The following is a 16,444-nucleotide window of genomic DNA, read 5'->3' as shown; positions in this document are numbered from 1 at the left end:
AATCTAAGGATGTCATCCCTTCTCCCCTAGTGGGAGACCTTTCCCATGGAGCCAGAGTAATGCGTCCACAGTACAATAGTCCTCCCGGGGGTGGTGCACCGCGGCAGAATTCCATGGTGTAGGAAGTCCATTATGGGATTGGGAATGACCATACTCGGAGAACGCGTTATGCCCCCACTTCAGTACACCCAACCCCTTTTCCAAGGCCAACTTCTCCTTCCCCCTCCTTAAATAAAGCGCATGTGTTCTATTGTCGAGTTAGTCAACCTAATATACAGAACTAAAATGCCAGAAAATACAAAGTATGCTACCTATGGATCTATTGCAAGCACTGGGAGTCCTTGGATTACTCTAGAGAACCAGAGTTCAAATGCAGCTCAGTGGAGACACTAGGAGAGATCTGTCCTCCAAGAAGGAACTGCGGGAGCCGTGCACCAGGCAAACAGACGGAAGCCGAAAAGGGAAGCTGTGAACAGAGGAGAAGGAGAACCCGAACGTGGTCCAGGCCGGAAGAGCAACTGAGAGGGAGGACATGCAGCAGGGAAGACTCACGGTTACCCGAACACTACTGGAGCCTCAAAGAGCAACGCAGCTGCTCAGGAAACGCTTGTACCTGGATTGAAGTGACAATCGGGTACGTGGGTTACCTGAGAGGTGCTAGAGGTCTGGTGAAGAAAGGGGGTAAAAATAGAAGCTAGAATAAGATGGTCTGGAACCCTGAGAGGATATTGTGAGTCGGGGACCTGCACCCATGCGAAAGATGAAGACCTAAAATAACAAAGAACAAGAGGCAGGAGAGTAAACAAGGCCATTCAGAATATTGCTCATCTGTGACCCCCTCCCAGATGAGAGTATGAGAATAAAGGGGATCAAGAACCCTAGAACTGAAAAAGACTCATTAAAAGGAATCCTATGCTTGGTAGAGGAGGGTGCCAATTTGGTGGTATAAAAGAACTGTGAACTTGTGGAGCCATAGTCTTGTGAATTACCCAGTGAAGTTTGCCTAAGAAAATACAATGGTCAGGAGCCCAAAGAAAGGCGCAAAGTAGAACAAGGACTCTAGGGGAAAGAAACAAAACCCTAGCCATAGAATTACCTTTTTGAACATTGTTTACTTCCTTCAGATTTGATTACCCGAGAGACTGGGAACTTTTCTTTTGATTGGAGTTATCATGAACACTTTGCTTTGGGAAGAGATCATCCTTGCACAGTGGTTTAAGTTATTAGCGTTAGGGACAGAGGTAGCTTTTTGAGACACAACATTGACAGACTTTGTAGTTTTGGAAATCCTGACAATTTCATTAGTTTTCTTTGAGGTAGGGAAACCCCTCTTAGTTTTAGGCATAGACAGGCTTTTGCCCAACCCTTTCCTGAGCAATAAAAGTTTCTGCTCAAAGATATACTCGGACAAAATTGTGTCTGAGCAGTACTTCTGCACGCTTACAGAGGGACATAAGGTGGAGTGTATCACTGAGAAGTCTGTGGACGAGTTGGATAGGAGTGCATGTGAGGTATTGTGTTAGAGAGAGAGTTGTACCTAGCAGAAAAGAGTGTAGCTGTGATTGTGTTGGTACATGAGAGAGTGAATGGTATTGGCGGGAGGAGGAGTGCAAAAGGTAACAAGAAAGGGAGTGAGAGAGGAAGAGGGAGAAGTGATGGAGGATATGGAATAGAGGGAGGTGGAAAGTATGAGGGAGTGGTATAATGGAGCCTCAGGGTATTAAATGTACATGGGAGAAGACTGAGAATGATTTCATTTATTTCATTTTAGTTTAGTATTGGCCTTTCTCTGAGGTTCTCACAGCAGCTTACGTGGTTCAATGTTTGAAAAGGTGGAAATTGAGAAAAGAAGTTGCAAAATGTTTTCAGGAAAGGTTAGGAAGATTAGGATTGACAAGTGATAGCAGTAGAGGAGGGCAGGGTTATGTGTGGGGAAAAAGGGTTTGTTTTGAGGCTATTTCTGAAAATGGTGATGGAGGCTGCAGAGCCTATGTGAAGAGGTAGGGTGTTCCATGCCCTAGATGCACAGTGGGTAAATGCTTGTTTTTGTGTGCATTTGAGTTTGCAGAGTGGAATGTGTAGAGGGTGTTGGCTCGCTTGACTGGTGTTTGTGTGGGTTATGGGTTTGAGTTTGTCATGAAGGTAAGATGGAGTTTTGAGTTGGAAGGCTTTAAAAACAATGCAGAGTCCCTTGAAGGCACTTCTTTGAGGTATGCTGAGCCAGTTTAACTGGGTAAGTGCTGGGGTGATGTGTGCATTTTTGTGGTGCCTTTTTGTTTGTGGTCCCGGATGGGGGCGGAACTCTCTAGTTCCAGTCCACCTCCTGGGTGCCAGAAATTGTGAGGGTGGGGCAAATGTGAAATCAGTAGTTTCCCTGATTAGACAACTACTGGCTGTTTGAATGGTGCAGATCCTTGCCATTGGTGGGCTTGGACTTGCTTCCAACTCAGATTTTGGATAAGAAGAGGACCTTTTCAGCCATTTCTTCAGATCATCGTTGAAGAAGAGTAGCCTGCTGAAAATCCAAAAACACCTGAGCATTCCTTCCGGTAGCCAGCCCGGTGAAGCCCTGCTCCTCTGCCTGATCTCTGAACACCCCGAGTGGTGCTTCAGCCCTTGGACTAGTGGGATCAACTATTCTCAATGCCTTCTAGAGGATCCAGCCCTTCAGAGCCTTAAAAAATGTCCCTGGCCTGGCGCCGGACTGACCCGCTCTCTCATGGGCTACTTCGCCAAAAATTGTGATGTTCCACGTTCGAATCCGGAACTTTGGTGGTCGCCAACATGTGCCACTATCATCCTTCTCCCCGAATTTTAACTTTCCACCTTCACGAGAACCTGTCCCGGATCAGCTGCTATGATCGTGACTGGAAGGACGCCTGTCGTCGCCTGTGTGCAGAGAACGTCACTGAACTCGCCTTCCTCAAACCTGTGAAGTGTCCTAAATAGGTCTGTATCTGTGGATTCTGCTTTATTTCTCTGAAAAGGGTTGCATCTTACATTTCGAAGGGATTGTGTCCTCCGACGTATTCCTTATCTTTGATAATATGTTTCTAGTTTGCTGGCCTCGGAATTTTTTTCTGTAGAGGCCACCGTATCGGCGCCGACGTCACCATGCCCATAAATAGCCACACGCTGCGTCCATTGGTCAGTTCCGTTTTTTCCGCGCTTCGTGGGGCCTCGGAACGTCGTTGCTCAGTTCAGTCAGGATATCTATATCTACTCGAATAATACCTACTTGTTCTCGATGGCATCTTCATCGGAACCGACGACGCCGCGATCCGGCTTCAAGAAATGTCGAGACTGCGGTAAAAAAATGTCGATAACGGATCCACACAGGATCTGCTTGTGGTGCTTGGGAGCCGAGCACCATTGTTCGGAGTGTGAGGACTGCATGTCCATGACGGCGAAAGCCTTGAAGGAGCGCAAGGGGAAGCTCGAGAGAGGCAAGTCAGTCAAAACCTCCTCGAAGGTTTCTTCGGCTGAGTCGAGGCATTAGTCTCCTCGGCATCGAAAACATTCCCATTCTAGATCTCGAAGTAGCTCCCACCATTCATCGAGATCAAGACACTCAAAAAAGAGACGTCGAAGATCCCCTTCCTCGTCGTCTTCCGTTTCCCCAGAAAGGGTCTCCTGTCCCACAAAACACAGCTCTCAGGCTGAGTGGGAGGAATTCAGAAAGAAAATATTAAGCGTCTTCGAGAACGCAGCCTCGACCCCCTCGAAGACAGCTGAGGGTGATACCCCGGGTGAAAAACCCAAAAAATAAAAACGCTGAGAGTCGCAGCACCCGGCGAAACATTCCACCCGAGAGCGCCACGAGCCATCGGGTAAGAAGGCACCATCTTCGCCGTCGTCGAAGATTCCTTCGACGCATGGATCGGCGCCATCGACGCCGTTGTCGAAGGGTTCCTCGACGCATCGGTCGATCGACTCGACGCCAACATGGACGCCGATGAAAGAGAAGACCAAGGCTACTCCACAGCCAACGGTGATTCCAAGGGCCACTGGCACGACGCTGAGACCGTCGTCGATGTCCTAGAGTAGGATCCCAATCCTCTCGCAGTAGGACCGCTTACCCTACTGTCCCACAGGATAGAGATGACAAGAGGTACGATTCTATGGCGAAGAAAGTCTTCTCAGCTTGTAGTATGGCGTTGAAGTCCATCAACGCCACCTGTACGCTCACCAGGTTCAGTCACACACTGTGGGAGTGTGCTTCATCAGCGGCTGACTGCATACCCGAAGGAGAGGAAAAGGAAGCCTTCCTTAACATTATTAAAGATGGCAAAGATGCCATGTGCGAATCACTTCAAACTGGCATCGATTCCGCTGACAGTATCAGCAGGGCCATGGCGGCAAGTACACCAATCCGCAGGCATGCGTGGATGCGAAAGTCTGGCTTTGCTCCAGATGTACAGGCCAGACTTTTGAATATGCCCTTTGACGGCTCTTCACTATTCGGAAAAAAGGCTGATGACAGTCTGGAAAAGTTGCAGACTTCTAAAACAGGAGCAAAATCTTTAGGAGCTGCTATCCGCCAAACTCCTTTTCGCCCCTCAGGAACCTCTGGGAGAGGAAAGTCCTTTCGCTATTATTCCGCATTCGGGAAAGGCAGAGGACAGCCGGCTCAAAGAGGCCAAAGGAGATCCACCTGAGGTGGACGGGTCAAAGGTACTAAGGCCGCAGCAGCAGCAGGTGCCTCTTTACCCTCAGCATCTGCATCAGCCGCCCCCTAACCACTCTGAGGCTTTTCCACACAATACACCTGTAGGGGGCAGGTTAACTCACCATCTGACGGAATGGCAGGCTATAACATCAGATGCTTGGGCATTGGAGGCAGTTGCCCAGGGTTACTGCCTACCCTTTCTACACATCCCTCAGAGTCATCCACCGGGGAACAGCTCTCTAAAAGTTCCAGATCCGCTCCTCTTGCAGGAAATTATAGACCTGCTAGAGAAAGGTGCCATAGAACCGGTACCTGTAGCGGACAGGAACAAGGGCTGGTACTCTCCCTACTTTCTCATACCAAAGAAGGACGGAGGACTGAGACCCATCCTGGACTTACGAGAATTGAACAAGTTCCTCAGGAAGGACAAGATCAAGATGGTAACTCTCTCTCAGATCCTTCAGGCCCTCCAGCTCCAGGATTGGCTGGTATCTCTGGACCTTCAGGATGCTTATTTCTATGTGCCAATCCATCTCAAACACAGGAAATACCTGAGGTTTGCAATTGGCGACTCTCATTATCAATTTTGAGTTCTGCCATTTGGGCTGACCTCCGCCCCGAGGGTCTTCACCAAGCTGATGTCGGTAGTGGCGGCGAGTCTAAGGAGGGCAGGGATCCACGTCTACCCCTACCTGGACGATTGGCTGATCAGGGCTGTATCTTCGAAACAGGCCAGGCCCAGCTAGATTATGTCTGCCACTTCCTTCACAAACTGGGCTTCTCCCTCAATTTAAAGAAGTCACAGATGATACCTCACAGAGACTCCAGTTGATTGGAGCGGTCCTGGACACTTCCCTGGGAAAAGCCTCGCCACCAGAGGTGAGGGCTCAAGATATTCTACAGATGGTCACCAAGTTTCAAAATGCCCAAAGTCTCCCAGCCTTCGACTTTTTGAGGTTGCTAGGCCTCATGGCATCCTGCATCTTCCTTGTGCCAGAGGCTCGCCTGAGAATGAGATTTCTTCAGTGGGCACTGAGAAGTCAGTGGTCGCAATTCGCAGGGAGAATGACAGATCTCCTCTGGCTTCCAGCCAAGGTAGCCCACGACCTTCAATGGTGGGCCTATCCAGAGAACATCTTGAAAGGAGAACTGTTTTGGCAACCATGGCCGGAGATAACAGTAGTCAGACACCTCACTCACGGGTGGGGAGCCCATGCCAACGACTTGACCATCAGCGGTCGTTGGTCACCATCGGAGTCCAGACTACACATCAACCTATTGGAGCTGAGAGCGATCAGACTAGCGCTGAAAGTTTTCCTGCCATCAGTACAGGGGAGAAATGTCCTGATAATGACGGACAACACAGTGGCCATCCACTACCTCAACAAAAGAGGAGGCGTAGGATCACTGCCACTGTGCAGAGAGGCGATGCAGCTCTGGTTTTGGGCAATCCAAGAAGTAATCTCTCTATCGGCAGTCCACCTAGCCGGAGAGAAGAACATGACAGCGGACGCTCTGAGCAGGCCGAGCACAGTCTCCCACGAGGAGAACCCCTCAGGTGGATCTGTTCGCCACAAGCACAAACAGGAAGTGCGATCTGTTCTGTTCAAGGGAATTTCCCCCGAGAGGAGCTCTAGGAGACGCGTTCGTAGTGGACTGGGAGATTCCACTCCTTTACGCGTTCCCACCAGCCCCTGTTATTCCTCAAATGATCAGGAGGTTGAGAAGATTCCGGAAAACCATGATCCTAATTGCCTGGATTGGGCCAGGAGAATGTGGTACCCGGACCTTCTAGATATGTCCATCTGTCCTACAATCCGTCTTCCACTCAGAGAATCTTCTCTCGCAGAAGGGAGGTCAGGTTCTCCATCCAGACACCAGAACCCTCAACCTTCACGCTTGGCTTCTGAAAGGGTGAGGTACAAGAATTGGGATCTCCCTGATGACGTCATGGAGGTGTTGCTTTCGGCCAGAAGGCCAGCAACAAAGTCTTTATACCGCTGCCATTGGAACAAATTTTGAAGCTGATGTAGGGAAGAGAATATCGACCCTTTTTCATGTGGTACACCAACGGTGTTATTGTTTTTTACTCTATTTGGCAAACTCAGTCCTTCAATTTGGCAATGTAATAGGCTCTCTCGGAGCGCTTTCTTTCTTCAAGTGCACTGTGGAGGAACCATCGTATTTCAAACTTCCTCTAGTGATACAATTTCTCAAGGGATTAACTAATGTTTATCCTCCAAAACCATTCCAGGTTCCCTTATGGGACTTACATTTAGTCTTAAACTTCCTAATGGGCACTCCATTCGAACCACTTCACTCTTGTTCGCTGAGATTTCTCATGCTTAAAACTGTCCTATTGGTGGCACTAACATCTGCTAGGAGGGTGAGCGAGCTACAGGCTCTCTCCTGTAAACCCCCACATACAGTTTTCCACAAGGACAAAGTTGTCCTACAGGTGTAGCCTAATTTCCTCCCAAAGGTGGTTTCTGAATTTCATACTACTCAGAAATTTACCTTACCTTCGTTCTACCCTCCTCCCCATCCAGGGAAAGAAGAGGAAAGGCTACATAGGCTGGACCCAAGGTGAGCTCTCAGCTTTTACATCAGCAGAATGGCTAGGATCAGGCAAGCAGACCAACTGTTTGTAGGATACTCAGGTCACAAGTTGGGACTACCCATAACAAAACAAACCATCTCCAGATGGATTATTTTGGCCATTCTGGAATGTTACAAACTGGCAGGGAAAGAGCCACCCCAAAATCTCAGGGCTCATTCAACCAGGGGTATCGCAGCCTCTTCGGCTCTCCAAAGAGGGGTACCGGTCCGAGACATATGTGCGGCTGCCTCATGGTCGTCCGCACATACATTCACAAAATTTTACAATCTGGATTCCTCCACTAGTCAAGAGACCAGATTTGGCAAGGCCGTATTACATTCGGTCCACCCGTAAAGGGATACATAACATTCTCACTCCCACCTCCAATTACATGCCACTGCTATGGGAGTCTATCAAAGATGAGGAATACGTCGGAGGACACAATCCCTTCGAAGAACAAGTTACTTCTTACCTTGTAATGTTCTTTCGACGGGATGTTCCTCCGACGTATTCCTTATCGCCCCTCCCATCCATCCCCGCAGTGATACTTCCCTTGTGGTTGCAGTTTACGCTCATTCAAGGTCAATAACCAATTCAGGCATGACTTTTCTTATGCTACAAAATGGAACTGAGCAACGGACGGCTATTTATGGGCATGGTGACGTCGGCGCCGATACGATGGCCGTCGAGGGACATCGACTCGGCCGACGCCGACGCGCAGCGCCCTCTACAGAAAAAATTTCCGAGGCTAGCAAGCTGGAAACCTATTATCAAAGATAAGGAATACGTCGGAGGAACATCCCGTCGAAAGAACGTTACAAGGTAAGAAGTAACTTGTTCTTCTATTCAGCTGGAATAATCTGCAACTCCTGGGTACCTCTCACTGGAACACACACAGAAGATCGAGTCCTAGCATCCCCTCCAGATGATCCACAAAGTCATCAGGGGTGTAGGTAAACCCCAGTGTCCCTGTGGACCATAGGAAAACATTGGGAACAAGTCCCTTAGTCTCCTAATTCCATTCCACTCCTCATTTTCTTGTCAAACCTGGGCCGGGTGTCCTGTCCCTAGGTTAGTCTTGGGTATGGAAGAATAGAAAACTATTACTTACCGAAGGTAAAATTGTTGGAGAACTTTAAAACACAAACCTATTGACTCCTACCTACAGAGGCATCATTCTGGTGAGAAACATTGAGTGACTCCTGTGGCTTTTTAAGCACAAGGCTCTATTCATCCTGGGGTTTGGATTTCTTAAGTTAGAATAGTGTCTTGTGATTTGGGTCCCATCATTTACTCTATCAAAAATACTTACCTGCTTTGCTGCTGAAGTTATCTGATTTATATTTTAGCTCACAGTGAATTGCACATGTATCTTAGAAGTTGTGTGATAATACTACCCGTTAGATTCATTTTCCAGTGTGTTCAGAAGGCCTATAATAAATAACTGTGTTTTCATAATTGACTGTCTACATTGATTTATTCTGTGACATACTGTGTGGACTCATTGAGGGCCTCTGACCACACTAGCACTCTTCTGAAAATAAGCTTTGACAGCCCTCCATTGCTACCTTTGTTTATTCCTAATTTCAGAGTCCCCGTTTCACTATAACTAGGGTGGCCTCCTAAAATCTTTCCACAAGGCCAGATTCTGGAAATCCATGTTAACAGCATGTCCTTGAATGCTGACCACATTGCAGTGGTGTTTGACATACATTCTGTCAACCGTCCTAGCGCTAATGAAGGTACTGTGACAATGTCATTTAATCTCAGGCTTCTCTATTAGTTAGTCTTGTGGTGAGCTAAACTTAGGAGATATACACGGAGGCCGAATTCTCATTTATTCTTTCTTCAACATGGAAAAGGCCTAATCTTTCCCTAAGCATATTATTAATCCATACTCTAAAACAGAAGCCAGTAAGAGCCGGCTGGTCAGGATATCTAAACGTAAAGTCATTGGTCCAAAATCCTACTATTGCCTAGGTTCTTTACTTATATCTCAAATAAAACAAGGAAACACAAAACAACCAAGACATGCTTTTTGGTAGCTGCCCAAGGAAGGGTATGGATACTGCCTTCTGACCCTCACGGCTTTGTCTCTTTCTCATAGGCTCTTGCCTATGTCCACAGTTCCAGTTTATATACTTTGTATAGCATGGGAGCGCCTGCCGAGACTCCAGCCAGGTCTCTCTTCTCCTTGAAACGTGTACATCTCACAATCCTTCTCCCTTTAGGGAAATGTTCTTATTTTCTTCTCAGTCTCTTCCTTTCCTACTCTGAGGCTTGCTCATTCTAATTTCCCATTCTGGGCTCCCCAATTCTTTCCCCACACCGGGCCTTTACTATGTCTCTTTCCCATGTGCTGGGCTTCTTGTTGTTTCTCTCCCCACTGTGGGGCTTCTTGGCTCTTCCCCACACATGGGCTTTTCTTTGTCTCTTTCCACACTTTGGGGCTTCTGTCTGTTTCTCTCCCGATTATGGGGCAGCTTGGCTCTTTCCCCACAATGCAGTTTCCCCTCCCCAGTGTGGGGATTCTTTGGTCGTTCCCCACACTGAGGCTTCCCACTCAGGCTTTGCTGCTTGCCTCCAGTTCCTCTGGTGTGCCATGTGTGATGAGCGGGGCTCATCACACATGTGTGATGAGCGGGGCTCCCTGACAGGGCTGTGTAGGCTGACTGCCCCTCCTCTTGGCACATAGCCTCTTACATGACTCCTCAACTGGACTCTGCAATGGCAGGCATCTCCTCCTGTTTTCCACTTGCTTGTTGTGGGGCACTATGGACGATAACTCCTCCGGGCTCTGCCTCTGACCACTGAGGTACTCTGTTCTTGTTCGGACTAACACACCCCATGGCTCCGATTACTCGCCTGCCGTGCCTTGTCACACTCTCCCAGTGCATACCCCTTGGCGCAAAGCCACGTCTGGCGTCCGGTTTCTCTGAGCAGCTGCACGCCCAATGTGCGCTGTGGCACAATTGAACTTTGGGATTTTTGCGAATACTCCTTCCTGATTGGTTGTTAGTGTCTGGTGGGAGTGGGGGGGTGGTGTCTTATGTCTCTCTGGGGCAGTCACCTCCAGAGGGATGATGCTTATTCTGTCCTCTAGAGGGTGTTAAGCGTAGCAGGCTCACCTTCTCAGTCCCAAAGGTGGTGGCATCCCTCTGGGAGGAAGTGACTTAGAATCACAGATTTTGGGAAAGATTAGGTCTTTTGAATCTGAACAGTGAATAAAATGTATGAAAATCATGCCTTCTTGTCGGTCTTATCTCCTGATTCTGACTTACACACAATATGCCCACCTTCATCGAGAGTATCCACGGCAATTGGCTGGTGAGAGTGTTTAAATACCTGGGAGTTAAAGTGCTCTAATCTTTCGTGAACATGTATCGGGTTGATTGATTGGTTGATTAATTGATAGGTTATTTATAATGCTCCTATACACAAGTGTTTCAAAGTTAATTTCCAAAAGCTATTTATAGACTTTAATGATATTTATAGGTATTTTAACCAATAACTATCAGGGTTGGTTAGCATTCTGGCGATCCCAATTAATCTGGTCCCTAGATTCCTAAGAAAAAAATGGCAATTCCTAAGAGTCCTGGTGCGCGACACCAGGATCAGAGGTTCTGGAGCACCAGACATTCAAAGATATTTTAGGGCATCTCAGATTTCCCATATTTTCAATTGAGGACTGCAGAAACGGGTAGTGAAGTGGGTTTATATTGGACAGGGAAAACTCTGGTCCTCAAGTGGTATTTTTAGAGGCGATACCTTGTTGTCTTCAACACATGGCTAGCATTACTATTGGAATTAAGTCATATGTCAATGGGGTGTCCATCCAGGTGTTGGGAAGGAGAGAGGGTCTTCCCACCCCCTGTAGGTGATACCGTACAAGGAATAAACACTAATAGAGCACATCCAGGGAGCAGGGGCGGGGTGCACATAGTTGCGGGAGCACCATCATCTTCGTTATTTGGTAGATGCGGGCGCTAACAGCATCTTGGCAAACGCCCATCTTAGAATTTAGGCCCAAGCGCGAGGAACAGCATTTTGTGTATTAACATTAGACCCCTTGCATGAGTGTGAACACCACCCCCACCCTGGCCAGTTTTCAGAGATCCACAACACCCTCCATTGTTACAGGCCCTCGCTCCCTGGGAAGAATGGGCCCTGCAAGGTCATGAGAAGGCAGCAGAGCGCCTCTTGGCAGTATTATCCCACAAAACAGATGGCAAGGCCCTCCTGACCCGAATGATCACCACATGAGAAATACAGTTTTGCCATGCTTTCATCTCATGACCCCCACTTGCTAAAGCACTGTCCAAACCCAGACCACTGACCATAAACCGTTTATGCCCCTCGATCGATCACCAAGATCAGAAGGAAAGGCCATCGTGCCTTCAGGAATGAGTCACGTGATTTGTGCGGGGAGGTGCAGGGTAGCATTAGAATTATAGCCTAACACTAAGGTAGAGGATCTGGGGAGTTGCTGATCTATCTGGGCGCTGTGAGTTAATGTGTCCTTGGCTCTCCCCCCTGAGCCCCTCCATGTATCTGCCAGGTGTTTTGTTACACTGATAGAATAACATTGTTTGTCAGAGTAGCTAACTAATTGTCAGGTCAGCTTCAACGCGGATGACGAACCCAGCAGCGCCCACGTGAATGGAGATAGACAGGTGAAGATGGATAAGTAGCCTGGCATCCCATATGGATCAGGCCCTACATGAATAGGTAGGATTGTAGAATTGTACTGTAGAATTGTACTAAATATCCGTATTGTCGAATTGTACTGTATATCATTACATCATCAGTGTTTCCGTTTATACTTATAATGTGCCGCACATGCCTATGGAGTTCAGACCATTCGGCGGCAGCAGAGTTCGTTGCTGCTGCATTTCTATTTTGTAGAAATAAATACTTGTTATACTTGCAAGTGTCTTGTGCCTTTTTCCCCCTAGCATGCAGTATTTATTTCTGGTATGGGTGTGCCTTCACAGGGCTGAGTTCCATGACCCTAGTATTGGTTAATCCATATTTCTTTCAGGATATCAACAGGAGCATTTCACATGTGGTAAAATGGTGAATTGGTACACTGTCAAAATATTATAATCAGGGTATCCCTTTATCATTTATGGAATGCAAAACAGTTAAGGGTGCGGGAGAAATATCACTGTCCATTTACAACAAAGGATTACAAATTCATGAGTGAAGGAGGCTGGCCCATGCCAAAAGACTACTTTGACGCTGTTGTAGGCAGGCAGGAACTCTAAGGTTTGGATGTCAGCACTATACAAACTGTTAGAAAGACTTATTTGAATCTGAGCACAAAAGCACACCTCTTCCAAATGCACTGCAAATAGGAAATGTGTATTCAAACTTTGCAAAATGTGGTGCTTGCCTCTACAAGGTTTAATACATATAAGTCATCATATTCACCACTGTGTCGGAGAAACTGTGGGGAAATTAGAACCACGACTCAAATGTGGTCGATATGCCGTAAGGTTCACGTGTTGTTGAAAAGGTGCTAGCTCAAATAAATTTGTGTTCTCCAGATACCAATGGAGCTTTTGATAGTTATTTTTGGGGATACTGGAGAAGGAAAATGTCTAGCCCCTGTGAGTATTTCAGCATTAATTACCAGTTTACTCACAGTAGCCAAGACAACAAGGGTAAGCTGATGGAAAAATGCTAAGGGGCACATATTACATATCTGGTCTGAAAATAGGCAGCCAAGAAAATTACAGCCATTTCATTAGATCAATTTCCAAAATATTTAAACTTATTGTAGTGTTTTATAGTGTACTGTAAAAATACACCCCCCTTTAGGTTCAAGGCATCTTTACTACAACTTTGTAATAAAAAGACAAATGATGTATTGTTGCTGCAGGAATTCATACTGGATAGGACAGCACACCAAAGGGAGCTTTCATGTTGCGATAAATACTGGAAGCAGGGAGGGATCTGTGAGTTATACTGGAATCTTCATTGGAATTCTTTTCTGATACGTGGATCATTACACTGATGTATGATAATTTTATTTGAAAACTATTTGGTTATAGCAACAAGGCAATCTGCTATTTCCTCATCAATGCTTCCTTTTTGCTTTACAGTACTTTCTACTGATCAAGATGTTCTCTTAGCATTAGGAAAAGTCGAGGTAAGAGGATAATACACATATCATGCTGTAAATAATGGTACTAATTAAGCATATACAATGAGTACTCTGCAATCTTTGTGACCGTATTTTAAATGATCTGTAGATTACTTACCATAATTGAAAGGTTTTTGTAAACTTTCCTAAATAATTTTTCTCTTTTGCAATTTACCTTGTTGACGATTCCAGATATAAAGGCTATATTGTCTGATTTTTACTTTGCTGTTGCAGATGGACCTTCTCAAATTTAGACAATAGAAATTGACATTTAATAAAACATTATCATTATTTTTGCATGCACCTATGTACAGAAGTGGCTTTTCAGCGTTTCAGTGTAAATTAGTAGAAATCTTGCAAAACATAATTTGTACTTATGCTTCATATTAAACATCACTGATTCCGAACTAAACTACAAGGTTAATATTTAAGTCTGGCTGAACCAGACAGAACTAATCCATTAGAAGCCAGCACAAGGTGACCCAATTTTCATTGGTTGTTCAGTATTCCTCATTTCATAAGTGTCTGTGTGACAGGTTTGGGAAGCACATGGGGGATGGAGGGTTCCTACATTCCTCTCCTTAATGTCTGGCCAGCTTCTTCTGCCTTCTCTGACTGAGGCGTCTCATCCCTCCCCTCTGCCCATCCTACAGCTCTGAACTAATGATAGCCTGGATGGATAGCACTGGTATGGCTACCAAGGTCTGGGTTTTCGGCAGATGTGTACTGCCTTGCTCTCTGAGCCAGGTGATTGATAGTCAATGTAGTCATGAGGGCTGTCTACTGAGTGAGGGAGAGGGTGCCTTCTGGGCTATGTCGACTTTTTATCACTACATCCCACATGATGCACTGTGCTTCTAATGAAAAACCTGGAACTGGAATTTGTACTAAATTTTTCTTTCAGGATAATTTCAATTTTTTTGTATTATTGTGAAAAAATGAACTACATAATCATACAATATAATAAAAGCCCAAATGTATGTTTGTCCGATACAGTCATGTGCAGTAGAGACTGGCTGCTTCGCCTGTTGTCATCGCTAGAGGGAGCTGTTGCCTTACATATAAGATGTAATATTAACACTGAAAATTTCTCTCCTCACCCACTTTGGCCCGTGTATACAGACTTTCACACTAGTCAATATTTCACTATAATATCGGCAAAACTGCCGGTCAGCGCGCCACAGCTGCCCTCGCACAGCACTCCTTCTGCACCCCCAGATGTGCAAGATACATCGGCGGACACGGACGAGGAGGTTGATCCGGACACACCATCGTCCGCTAAAGCATTCTATGAGAGGCCGGTGGAGTACCTAGGCATTCCTCAGCCACAGGCAGAGCCACCCCGAGGTGAGGGATCCTGGCCGACCGCGAGAACTGGCATCCCTCTCCAGAAGGATTTGGAATCCCTAGCTAAAAAGTGCTGGGTCAAGCCACACTCCACCCAGCCTACCAAAGAGCGTCTGAACGCGAAATTCAGGCAGATGGACGGGGACTCCCTCTTATTGTCGGTGCATCTCCAGGCTCATTCCTCTGTGATAGCAGCAGCATCGCTATATTCCAAACCGCAGTCTTCCTCAGCTGCATCCGCTTCCTCACTCCTGATCAAGGAGGAAAAGCATTTGGAGTCTTTTGGAAAAAAGATCTACTCAAATGCCACGCTCCACCTGCGTCAGGCCAATGCTGCTGCTTGTTGGCAGCTATTAATCAAAAGTTGTCGCGGGGGATCGCAGCCTTCTTTCCAGAGCTTGCTGCCCACAGCCAGGCTCAGTTCAAGGCAGGGTTGGCGGAGGCCAAAATTGTGGCCCGGGATATAATGGAATCTACGGTGGCCCACATTGACACCTTAGGCAGAGCCATATGCATTGCCACCGACATGACGACGACGACCTGGCTCAGGGTGACAACATTCAACCCAGATGTGCATCCTCGACCTTCCATTTGAGGGGGCAACTTGTTCTACTCGACAACAGACGAGGAGCTAGACAAGAAAAACAATATCTCCCAGACAGCTAAGTCATTGGCAGTCTTAACAAAATCCACTCCCAAGTCCTACAGCCAGGCTCACCAACGCACGGACATGGGTAGAGCCTTTGGAGGCTTTAGGGGCTTCCAGGAGAGACGGTTGAGGCAACCTGAGAGGCCTCCGAGCCAACACAGGTGCCAGCAGCACGAGTCGGCTAACAAGGTATTTTTTCAGTCCCCCTCCTCAGCACCAGCCTCAGAGGAAAGAAGTTGCGACAGGTCCATCCGGATCCATGAGTCTCTGGTGGTGGGCAGATTTGCCCTACACGTACACTGGCAGACAAGGTTTGCGGACCTCTGTTTCCTCTGAGTAGTGTCTACAGGCTTATGCTACCAATTCCTCCGTTACCTCCTTCTTCCCCTCCGCTCCCGCAGATTCGGACAGCAACTCTGTTGGCGGAAATCCGCTCACTTGAAGCGAGCCAGACGGTGGAGGAAATCCCAGCTTCTCAGCGAGGCAGCGGCTTCTATTCCCGGATATTCGCCATACACAAAAATGACCAGGCTGGCCTGAGAGTTGTGTTGGACCTTTCTTCCTTGAACCTTTCCTTTCCCCTCCAAAAGTTCAAGATGGGTTACCACATCGTTCATTGCGGAGACATTGTGCGGAGGAGACTGGATGTGCTCCCTAAATCTGAAGGATGCTTACCTGCACGTCCCGATTTGGGAACACCATCGATCCTTCCTGCGGTTCAGGATCATGGGTTTTCACTTTCAATACATAGTTCTACCCTTTGGACTCAACTCGGCCGAGGGTCTTTACAAGGCTATTGAACGCGGTGGCAGCCGTACTCCGGGCGCAGGGTCACTACATTTATCCAGACCTCGACGACTGGCTAGTCATGGTGGGTCCCGGGGAACGGTACATCATACGGCTTCCACTCTCATCTATACCCTATACGATCTGGGATTGTCTATCAATCTCAAAAAGTCACAGCTCCTGCCTACTCAGACTCTGACATTTTTCGGTCTTATATCGGATACAAGGGTCAAGAGGATCTTTCCC

The 16,444-nt window shown here is 47.1% G+C and overlaps 1 protein-coding gene across 4 annotated transcripts in view; it reads left to right on the top strand.

The window, feature by feature from the left end:
• CENPK (centromere protein K) overlaps nt 1-16,444 on the top strand; it is a 1,342,106-nt gene that overhangs the window by 414,052 nt on the left and 911,610 nt on the right. For all 4 annotated transcript variants that reach the window (XR_011280634.1, XM_069627356.1, XM_069627355.1 and 1 more), the window contains exon 5: nt 13,376-13,422. Coding sequence is in view for 3 of the 4 variants with exons in the window: in XM_069627356.1 (XP_069483457.1) it covers nt 13,376-13,422 (47 nt within the window). In the remaining variant the exon portion in view is untranslated. The remainder of the gene's footprint in view (nt 1-13,375; nt 13,423-16,444) is intronic.

The sequence above is a fragment of the Ambystoma mexicanum genome, chromosome 6p (genome assembly GCF_040938575.1).
Source record: "Ambystoma mexicanum isolate Mex_15411 chromosome 6p, UKY_AmexF1_1, whole genome shotgun sequence".
NCBI classification, from domain to species: domain Eukaryota; kingdom Metazoa; phylum Chordata; class Amphibia; order Caudata; family Ambystomatidae; genus Ambystoma; species Ambystoma mexicanum.
This window is presented reverse-complemented; position numbering and strand designations above follow the sequence as displayed.